Source organism: Gymnoscopelus microlampas, assembly GCF_963454915.1.
Source record: "Gymnoscopelus microlampas genome assembly, chromosome: 4".
Lineage (NCBI taxonomy): Eukaryota > Metazoa > Chordata > Actinopteri > Myctophiformes > Myctophidae > Gymnoscopelus > Gymnoscopelus microlampas.
In genome coordinates, this window is record NC_139941.1 from 42,160,066 (window position 1) to 42,185,828 (window position 25,763).

The following is a 25,763-nucleotide window of genomic DNA, read 5'->3' on the forward strand; positions in this document are numbered from 1 at the left end:
TTGTCTCACTGATGCTTGTTTGCTCAAAGAGTAAAGAAAAAGAATAAAGAATCATATGTTTCGATGAATTGGTTATGTGCTTTGTTTGCTTAACTTCTTTAACATTATTATTGACTACACTAGTAACTTATTGGACAAATATAATGGAGTGAAATCATATAATTACCTAAAACAGCATTAGTTAAGTCAAGCTCAATAACTTCAAAGCTACAGTACTTGAGTTTAAGTGTTTTATTACCCAATACCCTGTGTGACATAATGCCAACCCTGTTATTTACCCCTTATCTCTTAATCCACTAAGACCGGGAACACATCTGTGTAACCAGTTAAACCATTATCTTATACTTTGGCTATTCAAAAATAGCAGATCTACAAGCTCATAGCGCAGCACTCGATGCTATGAGCTATATCTGCATTTTTTTTGGAAAAATCTAATATTTGCTTCTGGGGATCCAAGGAACAAAATATTTTACAAATGGTAAAAAAATATATATTCAAAGATTTGCACACATTTTCAAGATTTCTTAAAAAATAGCAGATCTACAAGCTCATAGCGTGGCACCGCGCTTGTATATCTGCTATTTTTGAATAGCCAAAGAAATGTAAAATGACAGAGATGCGTTACCGCATTGAATGGGTTAATATTTCCATTCCAGCCTCCTAAAACATCATATAAAAGGTCTGGCCAAAGTGTGTTTTTTCTCTGCTAGCTCTGTAGCTCACCATGAACACCACCTACCATCTGTCACTGCTGCTTCTCACTGGTAAGACTGATGTGAACAACTACTTTAATGAGTACCTTTAACTACTTAAGCCCTATTTCATACTGTATGTACAAGCCTATGTACAAGCGCACAACACATTGTAACACAACGATTTGTCAGCTTGTAAATTTTTCCTTCTTTTTTTTTCATTTGATTGAAAACATTTTATAACGTTTTTGCCTATAATGACATGCTCAAAATAGGGACTCCAGGGTTTAAGTGGTTAAACTTTCTTTTGCTATAACATTTATTTTAACAATCAGGCTTATAATATTTCTACCAAAATAGGTTTATAATAATTCTACCAAAAAAAGAAAAATAATAAGAAAGTGTTGACTATGACTACTACTTCTCTATAATTCATGAGGTCGCTTGTAAACTTACTTTATAATAATAATAATAATAATAATACATTTTATTTAAAGTGCCTATCATTATCTTCATAAGATTCACACATAGGTTGTTTTTTGAGTATAATTGACTGTACTGTACCAATGTCGTAAGGAGATCTGCAACTGTTGTATTGAACTATAAAGTCATAATATAATATACTGATTGCATCATGTTTCCCTGCTAGCCGGCATGGCCAGTGGCGCATTACTGCCAAAGGCCCTGTGGCAGTTTGGGCGCATGATCCAGTGTCCCCAGCCAGGGGCCAACCCTTTGGCTTACAACGACTATGGCTGCTGGTGTGGAATTGGTGGGAAAGCTGCCCCTCGTGATGAGGTTGACACGTAAGACATTTGATTTGTTCAATGCCACTGCTGTGCTATCTTGCGCTTAGACTAGTTGATGTACACAGGCTGGAGCTGAAAGCATTCTAACTAAAATAGAATAAATCATATTTTGAAGTTTGAATTAATATCCAAAATATTAATTTTATGAAGGAAAATCCAAATATTGTCTATACTGAGGATATGGAGCATAAAACATGTTCCACCAAAACTTTCAGGTGCTGTAAAACCCATGATGATTGCTACTATGCAGCCAGAACGATGCCTGGTTGCACAGCCATTATCGACCTTCCATATTTCCTGGTTTATGACTATACCTGCACCAACCAACAAGTCAGCTGTACAGGTAACACTAATTGAACCATTGGCGCTTTGATATGATTGAAATACATTTTAATTCAGAGTAGTGTTGGTGTAATGTTGAATTGAATAGCCTAGCATTATTCAAGACTGCATTTCTGGCTTATTATGGCATGCCAGTAACGGCACTAGAGTTTGGGGTTTGATATAAGCAATTCATTCACTCATGTACTTCTATTTATATTTAAGCAGAAGCTCATACAATTCATATTATATAAACAGTGTATCAAATAACAATGTCATTGCTGGCATATGCTATACCTTACTACCCCCTTACCAAATCTGTGTCTGCAGATACCAATAAGAAGTGCCAGGCTGCTGTGTGCGAGTGTGATCGAGAGGTAGCCCACTGCTTTGCCAAGGCTACGTACAATCCCGAAAACAAGAACATAGACCAATCGCTTTGTGTGAACTGAGCAAAATCATGCCTTAATAAGTAATCAAATTAATTATTAAGGGTATTTGACATCATTTTTGAGAATAGAGAATTCTGTTTTTCCTTTGTCTTCAATCTTAAATCTTGGCAAAATAAATCAATTTATGTTGTTCAACAGTAGCAATCCAAATAAAAACACATGTGAAATGACATTTTGTTTCTTTAGTCAGATATGACAAACTACCACTCATGTATCTGTACCTGTGACTGTACTTACCTCACTATTACAGCTTGAAATGTAATGTTAATATGGCCAAGTCAATTTAGTTGATTTTATGAAACGTAACAGTGTTGACAAAACTGTAACCCTTTGTTTGCCATTTATTGTGAGAATTTGACAAAATATATTTGGAACAGAGTTTGTCTAAAGCCTGTTAAGTATTTGGAGTATTTTTGATTCTAGAATTGTAGTTACTTTCTAATTACACATAATTACATAAGAAACAAATATTGATGTTCACACTGAAAATAATTCACCTTTGCACAAGGTTTATATATAGACAATGTCCTCGAATCTTTGTTCAGGCATAGAAATATTCCAATTAAACATTAATAACAGCAGTGCTTGTCTCAAGATAACATAAAAATGTACAAATCAAGGTCAAGACGTTAGTATGAAAATTCAGAAATGACAAGCATTGTCTGTTGTCACATCATTATGTGTTGCTGACATTGACCAATTAACCACTTTCTCCCTGGTGTTCCTATTTTTTGCACGTCATTATAGCCAGAGATGTTATAAAATATGATAAAATGTTCAAAACTATTCAAAGCTCACAACACATTGCGGTGCAACACGTGAACTTGTAGATCTTTTTAATGGGGCATAAGTGGCTAGTTTTGAGTGAGTGTGAATAAGTAAAATGTGCAGAATGTGTTGGAATGGAAAAGCCTTTTACTATTTAAGTTTCCAATAAATAAATAAATGAACAACACTACTAATAATAAAAAGGTTGGTTCCAAAACGACACATTCACCTTTTTAAAGAGTGACACAGATTTATTGGCATCAAAGTAAAAGTCACCGAATGCAATACTGCATATAAAACTGCATATTATTCAAGGTATTATCACACTTGAGTCCTTCAGACACAGGATATGGTCATCTTACTGTAGATTCAACTATTTTCTATGTTGAATAGTAAACACTAGATAACAGTTTTAACATGAATATACAGCATTTTGAAATGGAACGCTTATAACTCCAGTTAGATCATAACATTTTATAAGATACAACATTACTGGCTGTGATTTTTTTTTGTTATTAAATCTTTCTGTACGATTTTAAATCATTCCCTGTGAACATCCAGGATGAGTGAATTACATACAGTATGGAAAGACACTGGACTGGGAAATGATTAACATCTGAATTCTTTGTTCTAGCAGTGGTAAATCAATAACATAATATACTGCTATTCTTCCATTTAGCAAAAGCACACCATTTCAAAACATATATAAGTTTCAAAGAGGCACAGTCTGTGACGGAGTACAACTGCATCGCTTGATACACAGATGAACTATCGAGTTCTACTCTATAGAGTATTTAAAACAAAAATATACAGTATGTGGAATATAATTATAGGTTTCGAAGAGGCACAGTCAGTGACGGAGTACAACTCAATCGCCCAGTAAGTATATAAACTGTCGAGTTCTACTCTATAGAGTATTTAAAACAAAATAGAAATGTATAAATTTGTAAAATATAACAATGTAAAAATGCAATGCATTTCATTTAAAGTGGAATAATATATGGAATTACAGATTATATTGGTTTGTACAAGAGTGTCGTAACATACTTCTTTTTGTAACGGTGGGTTGCACTGAGAACCATCACCCCATCCTGAAATACAAACAAATTTAGAGTGTTTAGGTTGGTACAAGAGTACAGCATATCATTTAAAATCCTTTTCGATGTGATCATCAGCAAAATGCTTCAGATGCCGTGCAGGGTAGCATTCTTTAGATGCCGCATATATACAGGGCAACATTGCTTGTTGTTTTAGCTTTTTTTATGTCAGTGACATTCTAGCATCCTTCTCCGTTTTGCTATTTTTATACTACATCATATAACTGTCACTCACTGAAAACAGAAGATCTACAAGCTCACAGATGTGACGCATAATCACGCATTGTAAACGTTTTCAACATGCGTCTCTGTTGTATGACTAAGTATAAATCAGGCTTCATACTACCACACGGTTATATGGCCTTTTTATGGGGTGTGCTATGCAGTTGACTTCTGAAATATACTTTTTGTCAGATAGTCTTCATCCTCTAAACTAAAGCTTTTTTTCTGAAGCTTACCTTGATGGAAAGAGCATACAGGTGATTGAGCATCACATGGTTAGGCTCTGGAAGCAGGGTGGGGTCACACTAGGAAAGATACAGAGGAAGGGAAAATATGACAAAATGATTTTACCAATATGTCTGCAACTCATGATCGATCTGTTAGTAGGGTGCATACCACATGGGTGCATTTTCTGTCTCTCTCAACTGTCTATCAAATAAAGCTTAAGAATGTTTTTATTTTTTTTATTTTTTTTAAGAAAAAGATCATCAAACTAGCTCAAACTAGAGAAGAAATTAGCCACTTTTCTCCCTGACAATCGGAGGAGAAATATGGTTTGACAGAGAATATCTGGTAACGTGATGCGTTTAGATTCAGGTGCCTTCAAGACAAAAGTATACAGACATCTTTGTTTACATCTGCCTCCCCTGTCTACCTACTTCTGGCCAGTTAATTCATACATTGTAGCTTGAGATGCAAATATTCCAGACATTTGGGGCGACCTGATAGCCGAGTGGTTAGGGTGCGTACCACATGGGTTCTAATGCCTGAGTCTCTGATTTACTTTACAATTTGATGCATGTCACTCCCCTGCTCTCTGTCCACATTTCCCATCTCTCTCTCTTTGCTGTATCCGTCTGGATAATGCATACATTTTTTTTTCTTCTAGAGTCCGGCATTAGGGTGACTTGTAATAGTAACCCTAAAACTGTTACATTTCCAAAAATAGCCATTTTCCAGTTGTTGGATTTTTCATTTTAGAGTTAGTGTGTTCCAGCAGCAAATGCACACTTACAGAAATGCCTGTGTCCTTGTTTAGCAGTACTTGGAGCAAGTGAGGTGGTAAGATAGGAGGACTCTTAACTTTGTCCTCCGTCTTCATTATATATGCATCCTGGTGGTAGGGGCCGGGAGGGGAACTGGACAAGTCTGGAAAAGTACAATCACTTCATCAACACTAGTATACAACAGCACTTCAAATCATTGAAGTTTACAGGTTATCAAAGGTCTTTGAATAAAGAAATAACGGTACTGGTGAATTCTAATGGACTTGTTACGGATTTGCACCACAATTACTAGTGTTTGATGCTTTTTCATGCTCATAATGTGTACATTAGATCCTACATAATATGTTTACATTTGTAGATGTCTGAAGAAGCCAAACAAAAATATTTGTGTTTGTGTACAATGCTTGTACACAAGATAAAGGTAACAATAAAGACCAACTTGAACCTATAGAATAGGGCTGGGCAATATATCAATATTAAATTGATATTGTGATGGGAGACTAGATCATCATGTGGGATTTGGGATATCGTAATAACGTGATATGCAACAAGTGTTGTCTTTTCCTGGTTAGGTTTTAAAGGCTGCATTACACTGAAGTGATAACTTTCTCAACTTAACTGACTTTTCTAGCTGTTCTAAGCATTTTATTATATAGGAGTTACTGATGATTATTTATGAAAAATCTCATTTTGTGAATATTTTGTAGCGCCAATAATCAGTCCCACAATATCGATCGAGGTATTTGGTAAAAAAACAAACAATACTGTGATATTTGCAGCATATGCAAACACAGATCAGGGTCTGTACCTGAAATATCTGCAGTTTCCTGTGAGTCAAGCCTGAGGGCATCAAAAACTTCAAAGTCTGTTCTCTTCACCTGGATTACATTATTGATTGTTCCGGTTTTGGCAGTCGTCACAGCCTAGAAGGGAAATCAAATGTTGATATTAAGTGAATAAAAATGCAAACTCAGATTGGAGAACTAGTATGTGTAAAGTATGAAACTTGTCTGTCTTCAGTCTGACATGATCAACCTCAATGTCAAAATCTTAAATCCTATTTACATGCAAGATAAATAAGCCTTTTCCATTGGTGATTTTGCTATACAGCAAACAATAACATGTTCATATAAGTGCATGTAATAAAACAAAGACAAAACTTTCAACTCACTCCATTGGGATCCAAGGTCCACTGTCCATCCACGCATAGTTTATACTGGTGCTCCCCCTCTGGTAAGTCAACGATAGCCACAAAGTTGCTCTGACTGTAGTTCACAGACATCACATAAAAACGAAAAAAAGAAAGGGAAGGAAATAAACGTATCAAAAGCCATAATTCAGATTATTCCTGACATATCATCGCTGTCAGTAAGAAACCTTGTATCTCCATAATATATATATTTTTTCTCTCCATTAAAAAGGTAGGGTAAGTGATATTTTATATATATTTTTTTTTTTGGGGGGTAAAAAGGTTAAAGTACTATATTCTGATAGTAATCATTGCTACAGAGCGTTTATTCGGTCACAGATGTCTCTCCAGCTCTATAGTAAACAGAATATAGCACATTTTCAGGTAGGTGACAACATTTAAGCCAATCAGGAGAGAGCACTGAAAAGGCATTTTCTGTTTAATAAAGAGCTGGAGAGACATGGGAGACTCCTTTTACTGAACAAAGACTCTAAAGCAATGAGTATGAGTATATCAGAATATAGAGCTACTGTATTTAAACACTTATTTCAACCTAAGTAAATCACTTACCCTACCTTTAACAAGAGATTGTGACTATAATAACTACATCGGATACATTGGAACACAGGTTATTTTTTCCATTTCCTGAAAAGTAATGGTTTTGTACATACAAGGTTTACGCCCGATAGCAACGATATGTAGTATCTTATAATAATTCTGTATCCCACTACCTTTTATTTAGTGGGATCTTGGTAGCCCAGTTGTTAAAAGAACCAGACACAAACACTTCTTTGGCACCCCCTGTCCATCTGAAAACAGTGGGCCTAGCTTGTGTTGAACTTTTATTCTCACTCTCCAAGTCCTGTTGCCAGGCCAGGAACTCTTGTATTTCCTGTGGAGCCTGGACAGGAGCAAAGCATAATTTTTGAGTTTGTAGAACCAATATCTGTGCAATAATGGAACTTGTAAACAGATAGCTTCCAGGTCAGCTTGGAATTTCTCTCACTGTTCTCAGGATAAACACTGGACAAGCACATAAGACCCAATAATACCCATGATTATATCAATTAACAAAACACACACAAATCAGACGTATATATGTCAAGACATTACACCAAACATTTCAGCAATGCAATGTGAACCAGTTGGATAACGTGTCGTTAATTATTATTACTCATAAATACTTTTGCATCTTCTCTTTGGAAAAGGTCTGCGTCCTCCGTGCTGTCCATCAGGATGTTGGAGCGTGGCTCTTTGGCACCGTGCTGCCCATCTCGATATTTTTCTCCCTGACCGCCTCGGTCACTGCTGCTGTTCCCCATCTCCTCTCCGTGTAGTGTGGCGTCAACAGGCCACAGCCACTGCTGGCACACAACACATCAACATTAAAGGGATAGTTCACCCAAAGAATACATTTTTTTCTATCGATTAGTCACCCCATGGAGACTTGAATTCACGGATATGTTTTAGTTTTTGTCACATTCCTAAGCCAAGAGAACTATCCCTTTAACCCTTTAAAACCCGAAAAGCATCAAAGCATCTGTGTCATTTTAGATTTTAGCTATACCTTAACCACTTTAACCATTATTTTATACTTTGGTTATTCAAAAATAGCAGATATACAAGCTCATAGCGCTTCACTCCGTGCCACGCCATGAGCTTGTAGATCTGCTATTTTAGAAAAATCTTGAAACCTGGCACAAATCTTCTTAAAGTGAACATTTTTAACTCAAATCTTTGCTTCTGGGGGTCCCTGGAACACAGATATTTGGAGATGGGGGTCTGCAGCCAAATACATATCATTCTGGGGGTCCTTGACATGAAAAGGTTTGTGCACCACTGACATAGAAACGTACAGTATATTTTTCCGAAAACTGTTAGGATTTAGAAGAATTTGTATAATCGGCTTCGTCTTAATGGGTTAAAAACACCAAACATCACATCATTCACAACAACAACCCTCCTATAACACAGTCCTTCACATCACAACTTGGCCCTAGTACGGTTGATGTATTCCATACACAGAAATAGAACACTAAATGCATTTTCCTGGAGGGATTCATCTAGGTGTCATTCTAATCTGTAATGCTGCTCTGTATATACTCACTCACCCAATAATTAATTGCTGCAATAGGGGTCAGCTCTTGTCAGATATAGAATAGCTCAAGCCCATAATACCTATATTTTAAAGTTCTGGTGGAAAACGTGTAAGCATTTTTTTGTAAAATATTTCCACTTTTCCACAAGATCAATCACACAGACCACATTCTGTGTGACTGCATGGCATTCATTCACGATCACAACAGCACTACACTTCACTTAATTTAGCGCATACAGTATGGGACACACACATTGACAGGTGCGTTGCGGTTAGTGGTCAGTTTGTGTGTTATACTGTTATGACCCTAGGGTCAGATTATATATTTTACTGTGTGTTGCCCTGTGTATATATATTTTTCCCTCATTGGTGTGCGTGCGTGTGCGTGTGCGTGCGTGCGTGTGTGTGTGTGTGTGTGTGTGTGCGTGCCCATGCATGTGAATGAGTGGTCAGAAGTGACTGATGGGTACCAGGTGGTGTGAATGGTGAATGAGTGGCGGCTGAGTGTGACTGGCTGATTACTAGGTGGAGCCTGCTGGTGATTGGCTCCTGTGACCAGGCTGTCTCCTGTCAGTGTCCCAACCAGTAACCACAACAATCTGGTGGTTTTAGCCTTGACAGTATTTTAGAGGTGTCACTGTTAACATGGGTTGCAGTCTTGGTAATGTAGGGGTGGGTGTCCTTTCTTTTGTGTTCTAAATTTGATCATGTGTTTCTTTAGTTTATGTTAGGTAAGGTACCTGTGTTTGTTTTGGGTTTGGTAAAGATAAGCATAGGTTTTCTTTTAGTTAAGCATTTTATGTACAGGAGGTCAGGAGCCCACTCTGAGGTAATTTACCCATGTATGTTTTGTGACCCGTAAAATAAACCACTGTACTTTGGATTTTCAACTGGTGTTGGCTGCCTATATATGGGGATTAGGTAGGAGGGAGTCCATTTTTGTGTTGTGTGACCCCTAGGCTGGGTCGTAACAATACTTATGTGCTCGTGGAATTAAGTTTACATGTGTTTAGTGCAACTGTGTGAAATCCGTGTGAATCTTGTGGGATAGTAGAGGCATTTTAGTTAGGCTATATTAACTACATACTCGTTTTCTGTTGTAGTAGATGAAGAGCTCCATTAATTATTGGATTATTGGATGAGTGTTCAACGTGGCTGAAATACAGTGTATGGAACATCACCCATTCTAAGGCTAATCACAACCCACCAAAGCACTATGGACCAGAGCTACATCCATTCATAGGCTACACAACCACTGAATCACACTTCACTTAAAATAATAAAAGCCAATTCAATTTAACTGGCTCCTGGTCCATAGCATTAAAAGGTGAGAACTCCTTGTGAACTCGAGTTCTCACTAAGTTCAAATTTAAATGGCTTTTAAAAAGCCATTTAACCTATAACTAGGCTTAGTTTGAACTTAGTGTGAGGTGGTGCAACTGGCTCCTCCTGGGCTACATTAACTCCAAACCTTTCTCACCCATTCAAAGGCTACAGCCACTACATCACATTTGCCCTAGAACGGCTGATATTCCATACATAGCATGCAATTATAGGGCTCACAATTAACATCACATCAACCCTCCATTTAACACCAAACATGTATCCTTTCATTATGTAACCTAAGGTGCTAAATGACCAACAGCAACACACTGGAAACAAGTTGTTAAGCTGTAGCGTTACATTGTTTCCGCGTTTTGTGTTACAAAATATCTCTCCCGGATTAATTTGCAAAACCAAACGTCACGGTCGTGCGTATGATTATTATTTATTTTCTAAATGTCCCCAGATAAGAGGTCATAGTTTGTCTTACCTTTAATTTCAATGTTTGCTTGAAAATCGCTTTAAACCCCTCGCCGTCAGCTCAGTATTGTTGACGCAGCTTAAAACACACCTCTTCCGCCTCCTGTTTCACGTGTAATTGACTCCGTAGTAAATGTAAATACTACGACAGTGTCTCTTGACAAAAACAACAACAAAAATTAAACGAGTTAATTCCATAGACTGTAAAATATAGGTTAATTACGGTACATTAACTCTAACAGTATAACTTAAATTAAATCGTGTAGAAAATGTGTGAAAGTATCAAATAGGCTATGGTGGCCGATCTGTTTTAACTGTTGATTAAAGGGTGAGTGGGAGTAGGAGAGTGTATGGGGCACAATCTATTTGGAAGACTGGGCACTAGGGAAGAGTGGGCACCAGGAAAGGCCTGCATTAAGACAGCATTTCCACTGTTTTTTCTGTTTTATCAGATTGACAAGATGTTTGTGTGACCACATGACACCACAGACTAAATATGTTTGACTGAAAGTGTAAATAAATAATCCAAGCAGGTATTAATGGTGTGCCCATTCGTCCTAGTGCCCAGTTTTCCTGGTGCCCACTCTGCTCCCACCAAAGTGCCCACTCTCCTGGGTGCCCACATTTCCACATTAATTTTGTATGTTTTGTAATGATAATCCAAATCTGCACTAGTAACTGAAGTTTGCAAATAATTGTAGTGGAGTAAAAATGTTGCCTACAATATTTGCCTCTGAGATGTAGTGGACTAAGTGGAGTGAAAGTATTACAAAAAGAATCCAGTAAAGTAAAAGTACCTCAAAAGTTTAAGTACAGTACTTAAGTAAATGTACATAATTTAGTTACTTTCCACCACTAAAACCACTCAGAATTCAATTTGGATGAGGGTTAAGACCTTAAAGACTTATATCTGTGCCAATATTTGTGCTTTCATTGGCCATAACGGGCATTGAAAGCTCAGCAACAATTGTCATTGAGCTATCACACCTACTTCACTTCCCTCAGGCTCTCACGGCTCTCCGGTTTCACTATTTAGTGGCATGTTCAGAGAAGGGCCTTCATAGGTGTAAAATAACAGGTGTAAAAGTGTACACACACCTACATACATTAAACACCGTGTCAACTGCATTTCAACATTTAGGAATGCTGACTCCTCTCTCTGGTTTACTTTGGGACTTCACTAGATAAATACATTATAAAGTTCCCACCCCTGCTCATCTGTAGAATTTATCTATCATCAGCGTGAATAAGACACTTTTTCCAAATCTTGGAATCCTGGATCCAATGACAAAGAATCAAGAATCAATAAGGTTTTATTTGACACTCACTCTCACAGGTACAAGTAGCAAAGTGTTGGAACAAAAATAACAACAAAAAACAGGCAAGATAAAAGATAGAAATAGGCCTAACCAGGCCTGGAATTTTGTCATTTTAGGGGTAAGGCCACTTAGCCTTTGGTGTAGACCATTTTTTTAACGACAGGGCAGGAAGGCCATTAAATAAAACACGATTTCAGTCCATTGAAAGAATGAATAGAATTTAAGGGTTAAGGAGGATTTTAAATGTAATATGTAGACTATGTGCAGTGAAATAAATAAATTATGGTATTTACAATCTGATCCATGCTAAGCCCTGCACCAATCAAAGTCACTGGATTGGTTTAAAGATGGGGACTCAGGGGAGGTAAGAATTCAGAATCTCAACAAAAGACACTAGTGTCTACATGACACACTGGTGTCTACAAATTGACAAGAAAGAAACGGAGGAGAAAGTGGTACAGTCAGCTGGGGCATTAAGGCCACAGCATTTTGTTTGAGGGCCACAAGGCCAAACTGAGGTGCAACGACGGCCATGGCCTTCATAGCCTCCCTGAAAGTCCTGCCCTGGGCCTAACACTAAAAAAGTACAGGCAAGACCAACACTCCAAACCTTCTGTAAAAGTAACTCTAGCAGCAAATAACAACATAACATTTAACACTCACCCCAAATTAGCTATACAGACAGTTTGTTAAGCCATGGCATTTTTGTGGGCAAATAAAGGATCCATTGCAGCGTGGTGGTATACTATGCCCTATATCACCATGTGTCATCAACAATATGTCTTCTAATTTTAGCCTTTTAATGGTATTAATATTATGTATCAGTACAGACTCTTTCAGACTTATCAGATTACAGTGGGTGTGAAGGATAAGTGGGAACTGAGCCCAGGCAATATGAGGAGTCAGCTCCATGGGAGCCATAATATTTATTTGACCCAAACAGGGTTAACTGCTTGTCTTAAATATGTGACTGAATATCTGAGTATTACATTACACCAATCTGCTCATGTGCTTTACAGACAGGAGGACAATTCCAAAACATTTCAATCTGTTTTCAGAAAAAAGCTCAGCTCTTCAATAACAAAATAAAGAACCATTGACCAAAATATTTTCATTCTAAGAGATATTACATGTTTCATGTAGATCTAAGTCCTTAATCTGTAACAATGATTTTGCATTGATTTTATTAGAATTTATTTTGTTAAGGTAACACTTTTGTTTCCACATAACATTGTTATGAAAACATTATATTTACATTATGAGTCCCTGTGCTTCGATCCTACACAATTTCAAATAATACACACAAGAATGAAATCATATGATTATTTAGTGTATATAAACAATCAATTTGAAGTGATGTTGTAGTCGTGTTTCATCACAGGCAATACTACACTGCCTGTATAATAAGTCTCAGAGACAGAGACACTTGCAGGACACTTAGAGATGGTGGCATTTCCATGGGGTCAGCATCATTTACATCATATCAACTTTTTTTCCCTACAGTGTGGTTTCCTGAGATAAGGTCCAGAGCTCCAGACATACTTGAGAAGATGGTCAGAGATTCAGCACTGGTTCAGAATAATAGCCAGTCAGTGGATGGATAAGAATGTTGTGTGTTTTGTCACAGAATATAAACCCTCTCTCTCTCTCTCTCTCTCTCTCTCTCTCTCTCTCTCTCTCTCTCTCTCTCTCTCTCTCTCTCTCTCTCTCTCTCTCTCTCTCTCTCTGGTGGAGATGTTCTCTCTGTTTGAATTCAGTCCCATTCATTTCCTCACCTTCCTTTTCAAGACGTCAAACCACCTCCTGTGGAGTTGAGAGGAAAACATATTTAGCATTGGCTTTCTGCACAAATACAGCATTCATTCTCACTGAATGTCATAAGTGTAGAGAATGTGGTGTGATTATACCGTAGTAAAGTGCACAATGCAGAAGGTGGCAATGACAAGGAGGCCGATGATAAAAGAGGCAATCCCCAAATGAAGAGCTTTCTGACCTAACCGTCGAGCACCTTCGTAGTCATTCATGTCATAGCTGTTTTGGGCCTACAGGACGAGGGAAGGGTTTGGGAAAAAACATAGGAAGGAGTGAGAAAAGGAATGAGTGTCAGTTAAGTACCAAAAATGTACTGTAAAATTACAATTTAGACAATCATTTCAGCTGGTTTACTCAACTCAAGTAATTCAAGTCAGCAGACCATGCCAACAACCTTGCCATGGTTAGTAGTTAGATTCTCCACATTAGCAATATCCAGGTAATCATATTACAGTAATGACTCAGTTTTTGGTAAGAAAATCGGTGCAGGTCATCATGAGCAACAGGCACATGAGTGTTACTTGCCTGATTACACATAAATAAACCCTCCTACACCATGCCAGTAAAAGTCAGCACAACACTAGTTACTGGCAAAGCTGACCCCCCACCCCCCCACCCCCAACCCACACCCATAAGAGATATGGGTACTATCTGAGACTAAACATAATATGTGAATGGCCCTTCAAGTGAAGGCCTCAACCGGCATCTTGAAGCTAAATCAAGTTTTATGGGCCTCTCTCCTGAGTATGTAGACCACTTCAGCCATGCTTCTTACACTTCCACGGCCAACAGTAATTATAATTCATATTTATATCAAGTCTGCTTGTCAGAGACTAGCGGATTACCACAAGCGGTCTTACACTGCACATCTTGTTTCTCACAGCTACAAAGACGCAACAGCTGCCATTTGGTGCACTGAGTTCAGTCAGAGGGAACAGCCAATAGATCTCTTAGTATAAAATCATCTCTTAGCATAAACATGTATGGCACACAGAGGCAAACCATCAGTTAACTTGACATTAAACTCTGGGTGAGCTTTGTTGCAATTAAGCCGGAGTCCAAAAACATTCACCCCTAATCTGGCTTTGTCCAGAACTAAAGTACTGATGAATAACAGTTACAGTTTGAGTATTGCATAACATAACAATATTTGTAAGCCAGGAAATCACTGGCACTAGGAACATGAATTAGCCATTTAATAGTCTGTTTACTATAAGTAAACTTGATCTGAGCACACATCCAGCATTTGTTTACGTGTGACATGATGAGCTTCTCAAAGAAATGAAGAGGCGATACTGGTACATATGACACTTCAGAACAGAGCTGCTTCATACTCTCTTACACAGTGATATATAACATATAATGAAATGAGAGATTTCTAACTTGTAACTTGTAACTTAATCACAATCTCCCCTTGATAATTTAAATCAACTTTGTCTCTGCAGTTCCAAACACAGATGTCATGTTCTACTCACATATATATACAGTATGTCCATATTCCATTAAATACCGGTAGTGATTTATAAAGTTGACACAGTACCCGATGTGACATGCATGCACATTTGTGAATGGTTATGTCTTCACGTGAAATATCTTAGCATAATAATATTATTTGTCTATTCATAACACATTTTTTAAAAGTATATCTAGTATTATCATATCAATAATTACTTAGTTGACACTAGTTCAAACACGCGTAAAAGACAATCTGTAAAATCATCACTTACAAACAGAGAGAAAACCAGAGCCACTATATTGATGGGCCACGCCGGGCAGAAACAGGTGAACATGGTGAGGAAGATGTAGTTCCGCAAAGGGGGAATACCCTGAGATTCCCCTTTCCCAGAGCCCAGGTGGTCCTTACTCCCAACCATGAAGCCTTTGGTGCTCAGGTCTGGTGGTGTACAGTCCAAATGGAGAAGGAACAGCAGAGGGGCACAGGCAAAGTGTATATGTGTCCTAATGAAAAGGAAGCTAGCTAGGAGAGATAGACAAGAGAGTGACTGAGAGACTGGCTGCTGTAAAGGCTGAGTAGCCAGGGGCAGGGGGACTAGAGTCACAGATGATCTAAATATTATTTCTAGAAATGAATGAGGTGTTGGGAGTGCGAGTGGGCAAATTTAATGGCAGGAAGTGACCGATGTCATCCACTGACATCTCAATGGCCTGAGGGTCAGCAGTTACGATTATTCAGTCTGGAATAGTGGAATGTGATGTACAGTAAGTAGTGTGTGTGTGTGTGTGGGGGGGGGGGGGGGGGGGGGGGGCAACAGGAAGGCAGCATAAAGCACTGCCATGTGTGAGTTCCATTCCTTCAATGAACACGGCTAAAACCCTTACTGGGGGAGAAAGAAAACACACAAAAGTTGAGACAGAAGTGGAATGTTTTAAAATAATTTATTAGGAATTTTAAAAAGTTTTTTTTGTTTTTGTTCAAGGAAGAAAGATAACAAAAAAAATCTGAATAGGTTACAGTGTTGACACGGTTGTTATTTTTCAGTGAAAACAGCATTGAATGTGCTACCGGTGGTAGTCTGCAGCAGAGTGAGAAAACTTATCAAAATCTATAGAGTGCTTTGTTCTCAAACTAACATTAGAAGGAAAACACATGTATCATGATCTGCCAGTGCAACATCCTAGTAACTCATAACAAAATGACACTGTGACATTGCTACAGTGTGTGTCATCCAGTGGATATGCAGCGTATCAGTCACGTATTGTGGTTGGGGGCTGGGATTACAGGTAAACAAAGGATTAAGATGATGCCCCCTTATTGGAAAAGCCACATTTCAGAGAGACTGTTATTATCCACCCGCTCACATACAGACAAAGATGTTAATGTAACAAAAAAGACGAGGTTAAAATTTCACATTTGCAACTGAAATACCCATCCCCCAAAACAGTACATGGCACACATGGAAACCAATACATCATGTAACCACATAAAGCCCACACACACAATCTGCAGAACAATCCAGTTGTAACCATACATCGGTAACTGTTGATTGGCCGTGATTAGTTCTGCACATTAGTCCTTCATGTTTTCCGTAACAATCATCATATGTTAAAAATTACATTTAAAAAAAAATACATTGACATGATAAAGTAAGAAAACAGCATGTATTTTTTCCTCTCCCGGCGAAGGAGTATTCTTTATACCCATAGATCCCCATGGTGAAGTAGTGTCTCGAAAACCAAACCCTGATAGCGTCTTGGGTTCATTCACAGCTGAAGGATAAATCATTTCACTTTAATGGGCCTGAGGCAGTTGAACTTAAAGTTACATTAAAAAAGCATCATTTAAAAAAAAACAAATGAAAAAACATGCAACTGTTAAAAGTAGTATATGGCTGGTCTAATTAAACGCACAGAGAAAAGGATGACAATTGTGATCAAATCTACGGTACAGTATGTAACAGTTGAAGGTTTTTTGATGCCTTTCAGGATTAATGAAACAAAGTCTGTAGAATAAAATACAAATTGCTGCCCACATCGCCTACCTCCCAGACCCCAACTTTAGTGAAACCCCTGTAAAACAGAGTTGTATTTACAATATTTTACAAAATCGTACAGCTCATGATTTATGTGGCCGTAACCGGGCTTGTGATAATAACAATAATGATCGTTATCATTTGGTCATTATCAGCATAAGTTCTTGTTAAAAACCTACCAAGATATACACTTTGTGACACATTTTCCAAAAATAGTATTAATCAGAAATGTTCTGTTAAAATTCAGTATGAACTAGTGACAAATATACACATATTCGGAACAAATTACAGTTCCTTCCACCAGTTCAGAATCAGGTTCAAACAGGAAGTCAAATAAACCAACCAAATAGTCAAAACATATACGGAACAGCACAATAACCACAAAACAATAAGGTAACATAAACAGGGGGAAAAAACACACAACTAAGAAATACAGCATCTGTATGAGTTTCAATTACAAGTACATAGCCTTAAAATATTTTCAAAGATCTTGCTCCTGCAGGTCAACTAAAATCTCAGCTTTGTTTCTGACAGGAGGTGGAGTTTAGTCAGGTAGTAGGGCTTCGCCAGACAATAAGCGGTCATCAGCAGGGTGGAGGTTGGTTTTGGGTCAGGGGTCATGCTACAACTGCCACAGCCAGACAGGTGGACCAGACAGAGGCAGGCCAGATCAGCTCCAAGTAGCTTCAACTCTTCCCAGCTCTCAGTCAGTGGCTCTGCAATTACACATTCACAAAACGTACCGGGATTAATCACGTGTCTTTCATAATGGAACAGTGGAATATGCCATTGTTGAAAATTCTGATTTGAAAAACTGATTTGACTCACTCTCTCAATGGTAGCCATTAGTGAAGGCTGTAGCAATCAAAGGCCCCTGTAGGAACAAATACATACATTCAAGGTTAATAATAATTGAGACGTGTACACGCACACACGCACGCACGCATGCACGGAAGGACGGACGCGTGCGCACTCACACACACACACACACACACACACACACACACAGGATTCGTGAACTTATAGATAGATTGTCAGAAGTCTGCAACAGTCCCAGTCTCATCAACAACAACAACAACAACAGCAATACATACATACACCACTTTAACCTAGGAACAATGCTGCCTAAATACATAAGCAACAAGGGATGTAAAGTGATCAGGGTCTTACCCCCAAACTATGACCGAATCCAGTGTTTGGGGAGGGGCTTGCAGCACTGAGGTAACTGCTCACAGCAGAATCCTGAGCGGCTGATCCATATAGGTCTGCCATTGTTGGGCCAGGGCTGCTAGTACCAAGGAACCCAGCTGAACGGTTGGGGGTGGCACCTAAAAGTGAAAAAAAAAACGAAGAAAGAATTGGATTGGGATATTTTACATGATACACAATAAAAGCCAGAGTGTTAATTTAACTCTGAAAGACTAAAGTCCACCTCTGTGGGTGACAAACATAATGAGAATAATTATGTGAGGGTATTTAAATAACACAAAGACTGCTGGATGGAAAAAGTACCAAACTATGTACTGCAAGGGTAAATAGAAACCACATGGTGGCAATATGGGTCTAAATACGATATACAGTAGATAAATGATGGATTAACCATGACATACAGTATGATAGACATAGGACTAACCATGACATACAGTAGATAGACATAGGACTAACTATGACATACAGTAGATAGACATAGAACTAACCACGACATACAGTAGATAGACATAGGACTAACAATGACATACAGTATGATAGACATAGGACAAACCATGACATACAGTAGATAGACATAGAACTAACCATGACACACAGTAGATAGAGACATACCTCTAGCTACTGCTGCTGCTGCTGCAGCTGCTGCCATTGGTCCGTAGGCTGTGAGAGGAATGGCTGAGGAGACAAGGAGGAAAACCAGGTTAACCAGGAGAAAAACAGCAGCACATGACAGGTCTTTATAAACATATCACTTGAAGACCACCTCCAGAGACCTCACAAACACATCTATCGATCTATCTATTCATTCACAGAATCTCTGTGTGCCGGGCATAACTAAGGCGCCGTCCGACCCAACAACCTCATACTTGGCGTGTGTAAACAACAAATAACTGTATCTGTCTGTCCGCGGGTCTGCAGAGGACCACCGAATCTCTGTGTGTTTGGGAGGGGTGTGGGCACCAGCTTCCCTGATTGGCCAACCCGACCCATCGGCGAAACTCATTGGTTGAGCTTTGCGTCACGTTTGTACCGCTTCGCCAATATAAGTGCTGGCGTATGAGAAAATGAGAGATAAGCCTAAGACTCCAACCTGTCAGATACTAGTTTTTGTACAGTGTACATGTACAAAAACTACATACCCACCCAACATGGGCATGTATTTCCAACTTGTATCGATGATACCTACATGCATGGCATCCGAGCAGGCATTTTTTAAATTTAGGAAGTGGCAGTACAGGTAGTCTCTTAAGCCAGACTATCTCTTCCACAATCTTCAAATACTACAGACAGTCATTCCATAATTCCAGCGGTTCAAAGTTGAGAACAGAAAGCTGTCATATGCTTTTCAGACCGGGAGGTTATTTGACTAATCACAACACAGTGTTGTTCACGATTATGAATTTTAAAATATCTATAAAATATATTTTTGCATTTCCATTTGTGTTAAGCAGCTAGCTAGATAGGCTTCAACTAATTTGGTATCCAGTAGGTGTTATTTACATGACTGGACAGGCGAAATGGAAGTGGGGGAAATTACGTGACATCGTTATTTTCTACTCATGTTTAGAGCTTTCTAAAGCTACAGACTGTAGGGCGGAAGCCTTTGAAAATTGTGAGACAACGCCTCTAACTTGAAAGACTACAGTACAGGAGGAGGGTACTGATGGGATTCGATCCCAGAGCAGTTAGGCTAACATGTGGGTCTGCAGGCAGAGGAATTCCTCATAACTCCTTTTTTGAGACAAAGGCCCCCTTTCCACAAAGGGGGCAACGAGGACATCACAGGAGGAGGCCTTTAAGCAAGAGTGAAAGTATCATGAATACTGTCAGTCATCATGCTATCAGATTAATGTATCCATGGAGAACTGATTAACACAAACATGCAAACCAAGGCCTATGAAGTGAGTGGTGTGAGTGTGTATTGATGGACTGTATAGCCTGATTTGTAATTTGTAGTAGTATCTACAAGCTCACAACGCAACGCGATGCGTTGTGAGCTTGTAAATCGGCTATTTTCAGTGTGCGACACTGCGCAATGAAGCATAAATCCGGTTTGAGTGTTGTGCGTGCTGAACATGGTGTGTGGCAGATGGAAAACATGCTGCTTGTAAAACACAGAGGAGGGACAGACGGACTGACTGACCTGTGAGTTCAGGGGGGTGGGGTGATGTCAGAAGGGGGGTCCTCTCTAAGTGGAATTCTAGAACAGAAACATCAGAGTGCTGTTGAGATTCACGTCACCACCAAAATGGAGAAGGAGGAAGCATGTAAGCAAGTGCGTGCACGCACACACAGTTTCTCATGTACTGTACTTGATGAAAGACTTAAGACTTAACTCTCAACCACTCACTCTATTTCCCATAGACTCACACGCTCTTGTACATACACAAAATGCTCTCTCTCTCTCTCTCTCACACACACACACACACACACACACACACACACACACACACACACACACACACACACACACACACACACACACACACACACACACACACACACACACACACACACACACACACACACACACACACACACACACACACACACACACATGCACATATGCTCTAACACACAGGGAAATCTCAGCACATGTACAGAGCAGAGGCCATGAGGTTTACATTAGGACACAAGGGACTGAGGAATGCAAGAGGGCATAATTACTGAGACACGTAAGAATACAGAGTGCATAATGCACACATTCTATGTGAACAAATCATTAAATGTAACAAGTTAGGACTAAAAACTAATAAAAAGATTTTGAAAATAAATGTAACAAGTTAGGTAGCTGCATTTGAATGTGCCCACAAGTCGTCCAGCTGCTACCTTTCCAGTTTGGAAACAAAAACTAATTATTGATTATTAAGTCATTTTAAATGACATGGTCTGAATAAATGTACTATAGTGTCTGCAGTTATTTTGTAATAATAGGTGAGATATCCCATTTTGGAATAAAACTCTTAAAATGCAGTTACCAAGACAGACAAATTCTGAGTAAAATATACATCCAGGTTAACACATGCATGCATGAATTACGCAAACACATAGACTTGCCCATGAACACAAGCTAAGCAGATGCAATTCCACTGTTATTTGCAAGCAGCCAATGCCACTCAGGCGTTATACTCAGAGTTATACTTGGTAGCGCGCCAGGGTCGCGCACCAAAAAGAGCCCATCTACTCACAGTCAGAAGGCGTCGCAGCATTGCGTGTTGCGAGCTTGTAGATCGGTTATTTTCGGTGCACAACACCGGCGCGCAACCAGGTATAAATCACCTTTAAGGGGTCGTTCATGGCAACATGTTTGTATTGCGTGTAAGTAATTTCCACCAGAGTTGAGACTCACAGAGGAACAAAGGAGGGAATAGTTTGGTTCATTTCGGTATCACCTATTCCGTCCCCCACGGCTTGCTAACTCGGATGGCATGCTCTCTGACAGACACGAAAGGCCATCCACTGCTCGGCTAGCGGCTCCCTCGGGCACACTTCACGAGCCGCTATGCCTCGCTGTGTTGGTGCGCCTGCCTTGTTGTCAGGTGATTTGAAAGTCATACATTTGATGTAAAACACTGCGCATATGCAGGACGATGAGTTCACCAAAACGAGCACTCATGAACTCAACTCATGGCGGAAATTGCTTACATGCACATGTGTTTGTGACAGAGCTTTTTTAGCTGTCAGTTCAACATGCCATCTAAAACAGTAGGGCTGACAGCTCAAAGGTCAGCCATTGTATTGTAAAAGTCTAGACCAGTGATTAGTGTCACGTAACAGAACCCCTTCCCTGCCATAATGGCTTTACACTCGCCTCTCATCTCTTGTAAAATGTATCAACAAATGAGCACCTTATGAGAGTCCAGGCAATGGCCATGAGTGTCATTCCTGTTCTAACCATGTGATTAAAGCAATCCAGTGCATCAACTGCAAACTATTGTACCTACTTTCTAGTTATAGAAAAGCGTAGTCAGAATTAATCTTTCTTTACGATTGAGGTCTGTGCTTAATCTCTGTCAGCTATTTGGTTACATTTGCACACTCTCAGAGTTAAATGAACACTGGGAATTTACAGTGTAGGAAACAAGCCAAGAGAGGAGCGGAATCTCCAGGGAAATTACCAGGGAAATTTCCAGGGAACTGGTAAGTATATCCAGGGGTGAGACCGGCGTAGCTTCGGCTAGTGTGGTAGGTGGTCGTCTGGAACCCTGGATAACCTGTGGGGGACAAAGTCAGAATCAGAATCCCTGTAATCCATTAAGTACAGTAAAGGAACAAGACTTTGAGAAAGAATTAGCCAAAAGGACATTTGGAACGTTTCACAGTGTGCATACTGACACACACATGGTGAAAGGATAACAGGATACCCTTGTATTCAGAGCAAAGGAGACACTTGACTAACTTGTGTAGCTTGTGGTTTGTACAGAACAATGCTGCCCCTATCTGTGAACAGTAGTACCGTCCACAAGATGCAGGTGAGCGATACTCTACACCTGGATGTATTCACAAAGACAGCACTGAGCTGTCTTTGTGTCCGAGAGTTTAGTCTCACTTTCCCGTCTCCAGGCTTATCTGTTGACTTTCCTTATTCCCTTCTTCACTCTCCGCCTTGGGAGGATACGTGTCAATGCAGATCATGCTACAAAGCTAATTGTTAACATGTCACGGAGCAACTGGCTGCCAGGAAAAACAAGCTTAGGTGACATTCTGTTAGGATAACAACACTACGGTCCAGTGCCACCGCCTCAAGGTAAGAAACGATGAAATGTGTTTTCATTTCTTTTTTGCAGGCGGCTTATATCCTGAACTCCAGAATTCACCCCTGTCCAACTTGCAGTTCTTAGATTGGACAGTAGGTGGTGGTACTGTCATGGTAATAATAGGTTCAGAGCCAGACAGGGGTGCATGTGTATATACAACAAGCATTTACTTTACACTGAGGGAAATTATTAATGAGAATGAATGTTGAATGAAATTTTCTCTCTCTCTCTCTCTCTCTCACACACACACACACACACACACACACACACACACACACACACACACACACACACACACACACACACACACACACACACACACACACACACACACACACACACACACACACACACACACACACACACAGACACACACACACACACACACTCATGTTTCGACAGCACTAGGTTCCATCAGCTATGCAATTTAAAGGCTCTCAGTCACAATGATGTCCCGGTTTATAACAATATATTGCAAATTGACAAATATTTTCACATTGCTTCAAAGGACTAATATATTATATATATGTTATTGTATTTGGTAGACCGTGCACGTCCTGACCTCCCAACGTTCTAACAATCAAGGTTCACATGAAAATTGGAGGGCTCCCAAAAGCTGGGAGGAGACTGACCTCTCCAGCGGGTAGTCAAGTGGTAAAGTGCTCTCCACATGAGGTACCACGTGACCTTTTAAGGTTGCCAGGATGACTGTCTGATTGCCACACAGTATAAGGTGTCGTTAAGAGGAGGAAAAGGTAGCACAGGGTCACATCCTTGTTTGTCCTGATCAATGTAAACTTACCCAGCATGCCAATGCCAAGCATGAAGGCATCCATTCCATAAGGCATCACCCGGGAGCGCCCCCTAGCTGAACCCGTGGGTGACATGACTTCCTTGGGCTGAGCCTTCTTACATTCCACCTGTTACCACAGACGCAGACATTGGAAGAGATGGGAATCAGATGCTGGTGGTTATTGTTCTCCGTAATCTTTTACACAAATGTATCAATTTGTAACTCTGACGGTGTACAAATGTGTATTTGTACACCCTCAGAGTTCAATTAACACTGAGGATTATACAGTGTAGGACAGTGGTTCCCAAGCTTTTTAGCTAAAGACCCAAAAGAGAAATGAGATGTTTGCCAGGGACCAAAACTAGTGAAAATAGCAGATTTACAAGCTCACAACGTGTCGCTTCGTGCCGCATTGTGAGCTTGTAGATGTGCTATTTTTACTACTTCTTTTATTATGGAAATTATTAGATTTATGAAATACTAGTGAAAAAATTTGGAATTGTTTTTAATTCATGAAAAGTTGTGATATTGTTGTTTTAAAATCTTTTGAAATATATATATATATATATATATATATATATATATATATATATATATATATATATATATATATATATATATATATATATATATATATATTATTATTATTAATGCAGGAAACGGAAAAAAGGCGACCCATAAAAATTGGTCCACAACCCACAAATGGGTCCCGACCCACTGTTTGGGAAACGGTGGTGTAGGAAGCAAGTGTAGAGAGCTCAGCTCACCATCTTATTGTTGATCTCATGGAAGTGGATCTCACAGACTTTCTCTACCACGTCCTCGTTCTCAAACGTCACAAAGCCAAAGCCTGGGGAGGAGGAAGACACTTGATAAGACACTTGATGTGGCTGATATATCGTTCATATGACTTGACTTGACCGGGTTGTGAACTTTAATTTGACCACTTGAACGCTAGCATCCCTATTCTGGGCATGTCATAATTAGGGGTGGGACGATATATCGATATCGCAATATATCGCGATACTTTCTCCCGCGATAAATAATCGATATACTGCCGAAAAATATCGATATGAAAATACGTTGTTTTTCCGACTCTGTATTTGTGTAATGATGATTTTGAACTGTTTGGTGCTATTTTACGTGTTTATGAATTGAATACAAGGACTATCGTGATATATCGTTGGTGAAATTTCATGCAATATATCGTGATATCGCAATATATCGAATATCGTGATATTATTGTTATCGAGGGCCTAATATCGCCACAGATATCGTATCGTGAGATACCCATATTGTCCCACCCCTAGTCATAATAGGCCAACATTTGGCGAAAATAGCAATTTACAGTGAAGAGATTTGGTGTCGAGGGGAAAAAGGATGGGGCCAAGTACAGGCCCCTGGCGGACCCTGGTAAACAAAGTATAGGGTTTAGGTGGTTAATATAAACTTCTATAATAAACAAAATATCTTGTCCAAATGTGCCTTGGCCCTTGATAGAGTACGGTAATGATTGAAAGTCTGTAAATATATCCATTCATATATTCATTGGTAATAGATTAATAATTTAATTGCTGATAGATTGTACATTCATACTTATATTTATTCAGTCTAACTCAGTCAGACCAAGTGCAGATTCCCAGTGTCAGACTCTAAGTCCGGGCATTTTATTTTTTATTTTGTCTTAACTCTCTACTCTTACCTGTACCTATCCTGCTACACTTACTGCTGTTTTATGCTATGACACTTGAATTTCCCCAAGGGGATCAATCTCATCTTAAAAATAGCACATACATTAAACTAAACTTTCAACCACAAGTTTCCATTAATTCGTCAAATGAGTTTATAGTAATTCATAGTGAGTACACATACGCATACACATATGTTATAAGAAACACTTTACATTAGAGCTATAAGACACACA

General features: G+C 39.2%; 4 protein-coding genes across 5 annotated transcripts in view; 1 reads left to right on the plus strand and 3 right to left on the minus strand.

Annotated features, from left to right (window-relative positions):
* Positions 1–1,346: 1,346 nt before the first annotated feature.
* On the plus strand, positions 1,347–2,274 carry LOC311044086 (phospholipase A2-like; the record flags this gene model as incomplete). Its single annotated transcript, XM_084055507.1, has 3 exons — positions 1,347–1,498; positions 1,717–1,844; positions 2,153–2,274. 3 exons carry the CDS (start codon positions 1,347–1,349, stop codon positions 2,272–2,274), a joined length of 402 nt encoding a protein of 133 aa, XP_083911633.1.
* A 518-nt stretch (positions 2,275–2,792) lies between these two features.
* LOC311043369 (5'-AMP-activated protein kinase subunit beta-1-like) lies at positions 2,793–10,539 on the minus strand. 2 transcript variants are annotated; one of them, XM_084054593.1, is made up of 8 exons: positions 10,469–10,539; positions 7,742–7,918; positions 7,289–7,458; positions 6,540–6,633; positions 6,177–6,291; positions 5,377–5,510; positions 4,598–4,666; positions 2,793–4,133 (listed from the first exon to the last, which is right to left on the minus strand). In XM_084054593.1, exons 2-8 carry the CDS (start codon positions 7,877–7,879, stop codon positions 4,056–4,058), a joined length of 798 nt encoding a protein of 265 aa, XP_083910719.1. In that variant the 5' UTR covers positions 7,880–7,918; positions 10,469–10,539; the 3' UTR covers positions 2,793–4,055. The 2 variants fall into 2 exon arrangements, with proteins under 2 accessions (XP_083910719.1, XP_083910718.1); XM_084054592.1 differs by having other exon boundaries at positions 7,742–7,921; positions 10,469–10,531.
* A 2,939-nt stretch (positions 10,540–13,478) lies between these two features.
* Positions 13,479–17,701, minus strand: LOC311044087 (transmembrane protein 233-like; the record flags this gene model as incomplete). Its single annotated transcript, XM_084055508.1, has 4 exons — positions 13,479–13,580; positions 13,685–13,819; positions 15,317–15,548; positions 17,613–17,701. The coding sequence occupies 4 exons, from the start codon at positions 17,699–17,701 to the stop codon at positions 13,569–13,571; spliced, it is 468 nt and encodes a 155-aa protein (XP_083911634.1). The 3' UTR covers positions 13,479–13,568.
* LOC311044088 (RNA-binding protein Musashi homolog 1-like) overlaps positions 16,023–25,763 on the minus strand; it is a 22,627-nt gene continuing 12,886 nt past the window's right edge. Inside the window, exons 7-14 of the mRNA XM_084055509.1 lie at positions 24,607–24,729; positions 23,849–23,966; positions 22,408–22,503; positions 20,433–20,489; positions 18,902–18,964; positions 18,251–18,408; positions 17,909–17,954; positions 16,023–17,796 (exon numbers count right to left, since the gene is read on the minus strand). Coding sequence (XP_083911635.1) covers positions 17,913–17,954; positions 18,251–18,408; positions 18,902–18,964; positions 20,433–20,489; positions 22,408–22,503; positions 23,849–23,966; positions 24,607–24,729 — 657 coding nt within the window. The 3' untranslated portion in view covers positions 16,023–17,796; positions 17,909–17,912. The remainder of the gene's footprint in view (positions 17,797–17,908; positions 17,955–18,250; positions 18,409–18,901; positions 18,965–20,432; positions 20,490–22,407; positions 22,504–23,848; positions 23,967–24,606; positions 24,730–25,763) is intronic.

Excerpts from the sequence above, each read along its gene's own strand:
- LOC311043369 (XM_084054593.1), bottom strand. The coding sequence starts at position 7,879 with ATGGGGAACAGCAGCAGTGACCGAGGCGGTCAGGGAGAAAAATATCGA. Across the intron at positions 7,459-7,741 it reads TCCAAAGAGAAGATGCAAAA|GCTCCACAGGAAATACAAGA; the intron begins GTATTTATGAGT and ends GCTCCTGTCCAG. Across the intron at positions 4,667-5,376 it reads ACAAGGACACAGGCATTTCT|TGTGACCCCACCCTGCTTCC; the intron begins GTAAGTGTGCAT and ends TATCTTTCCTAG.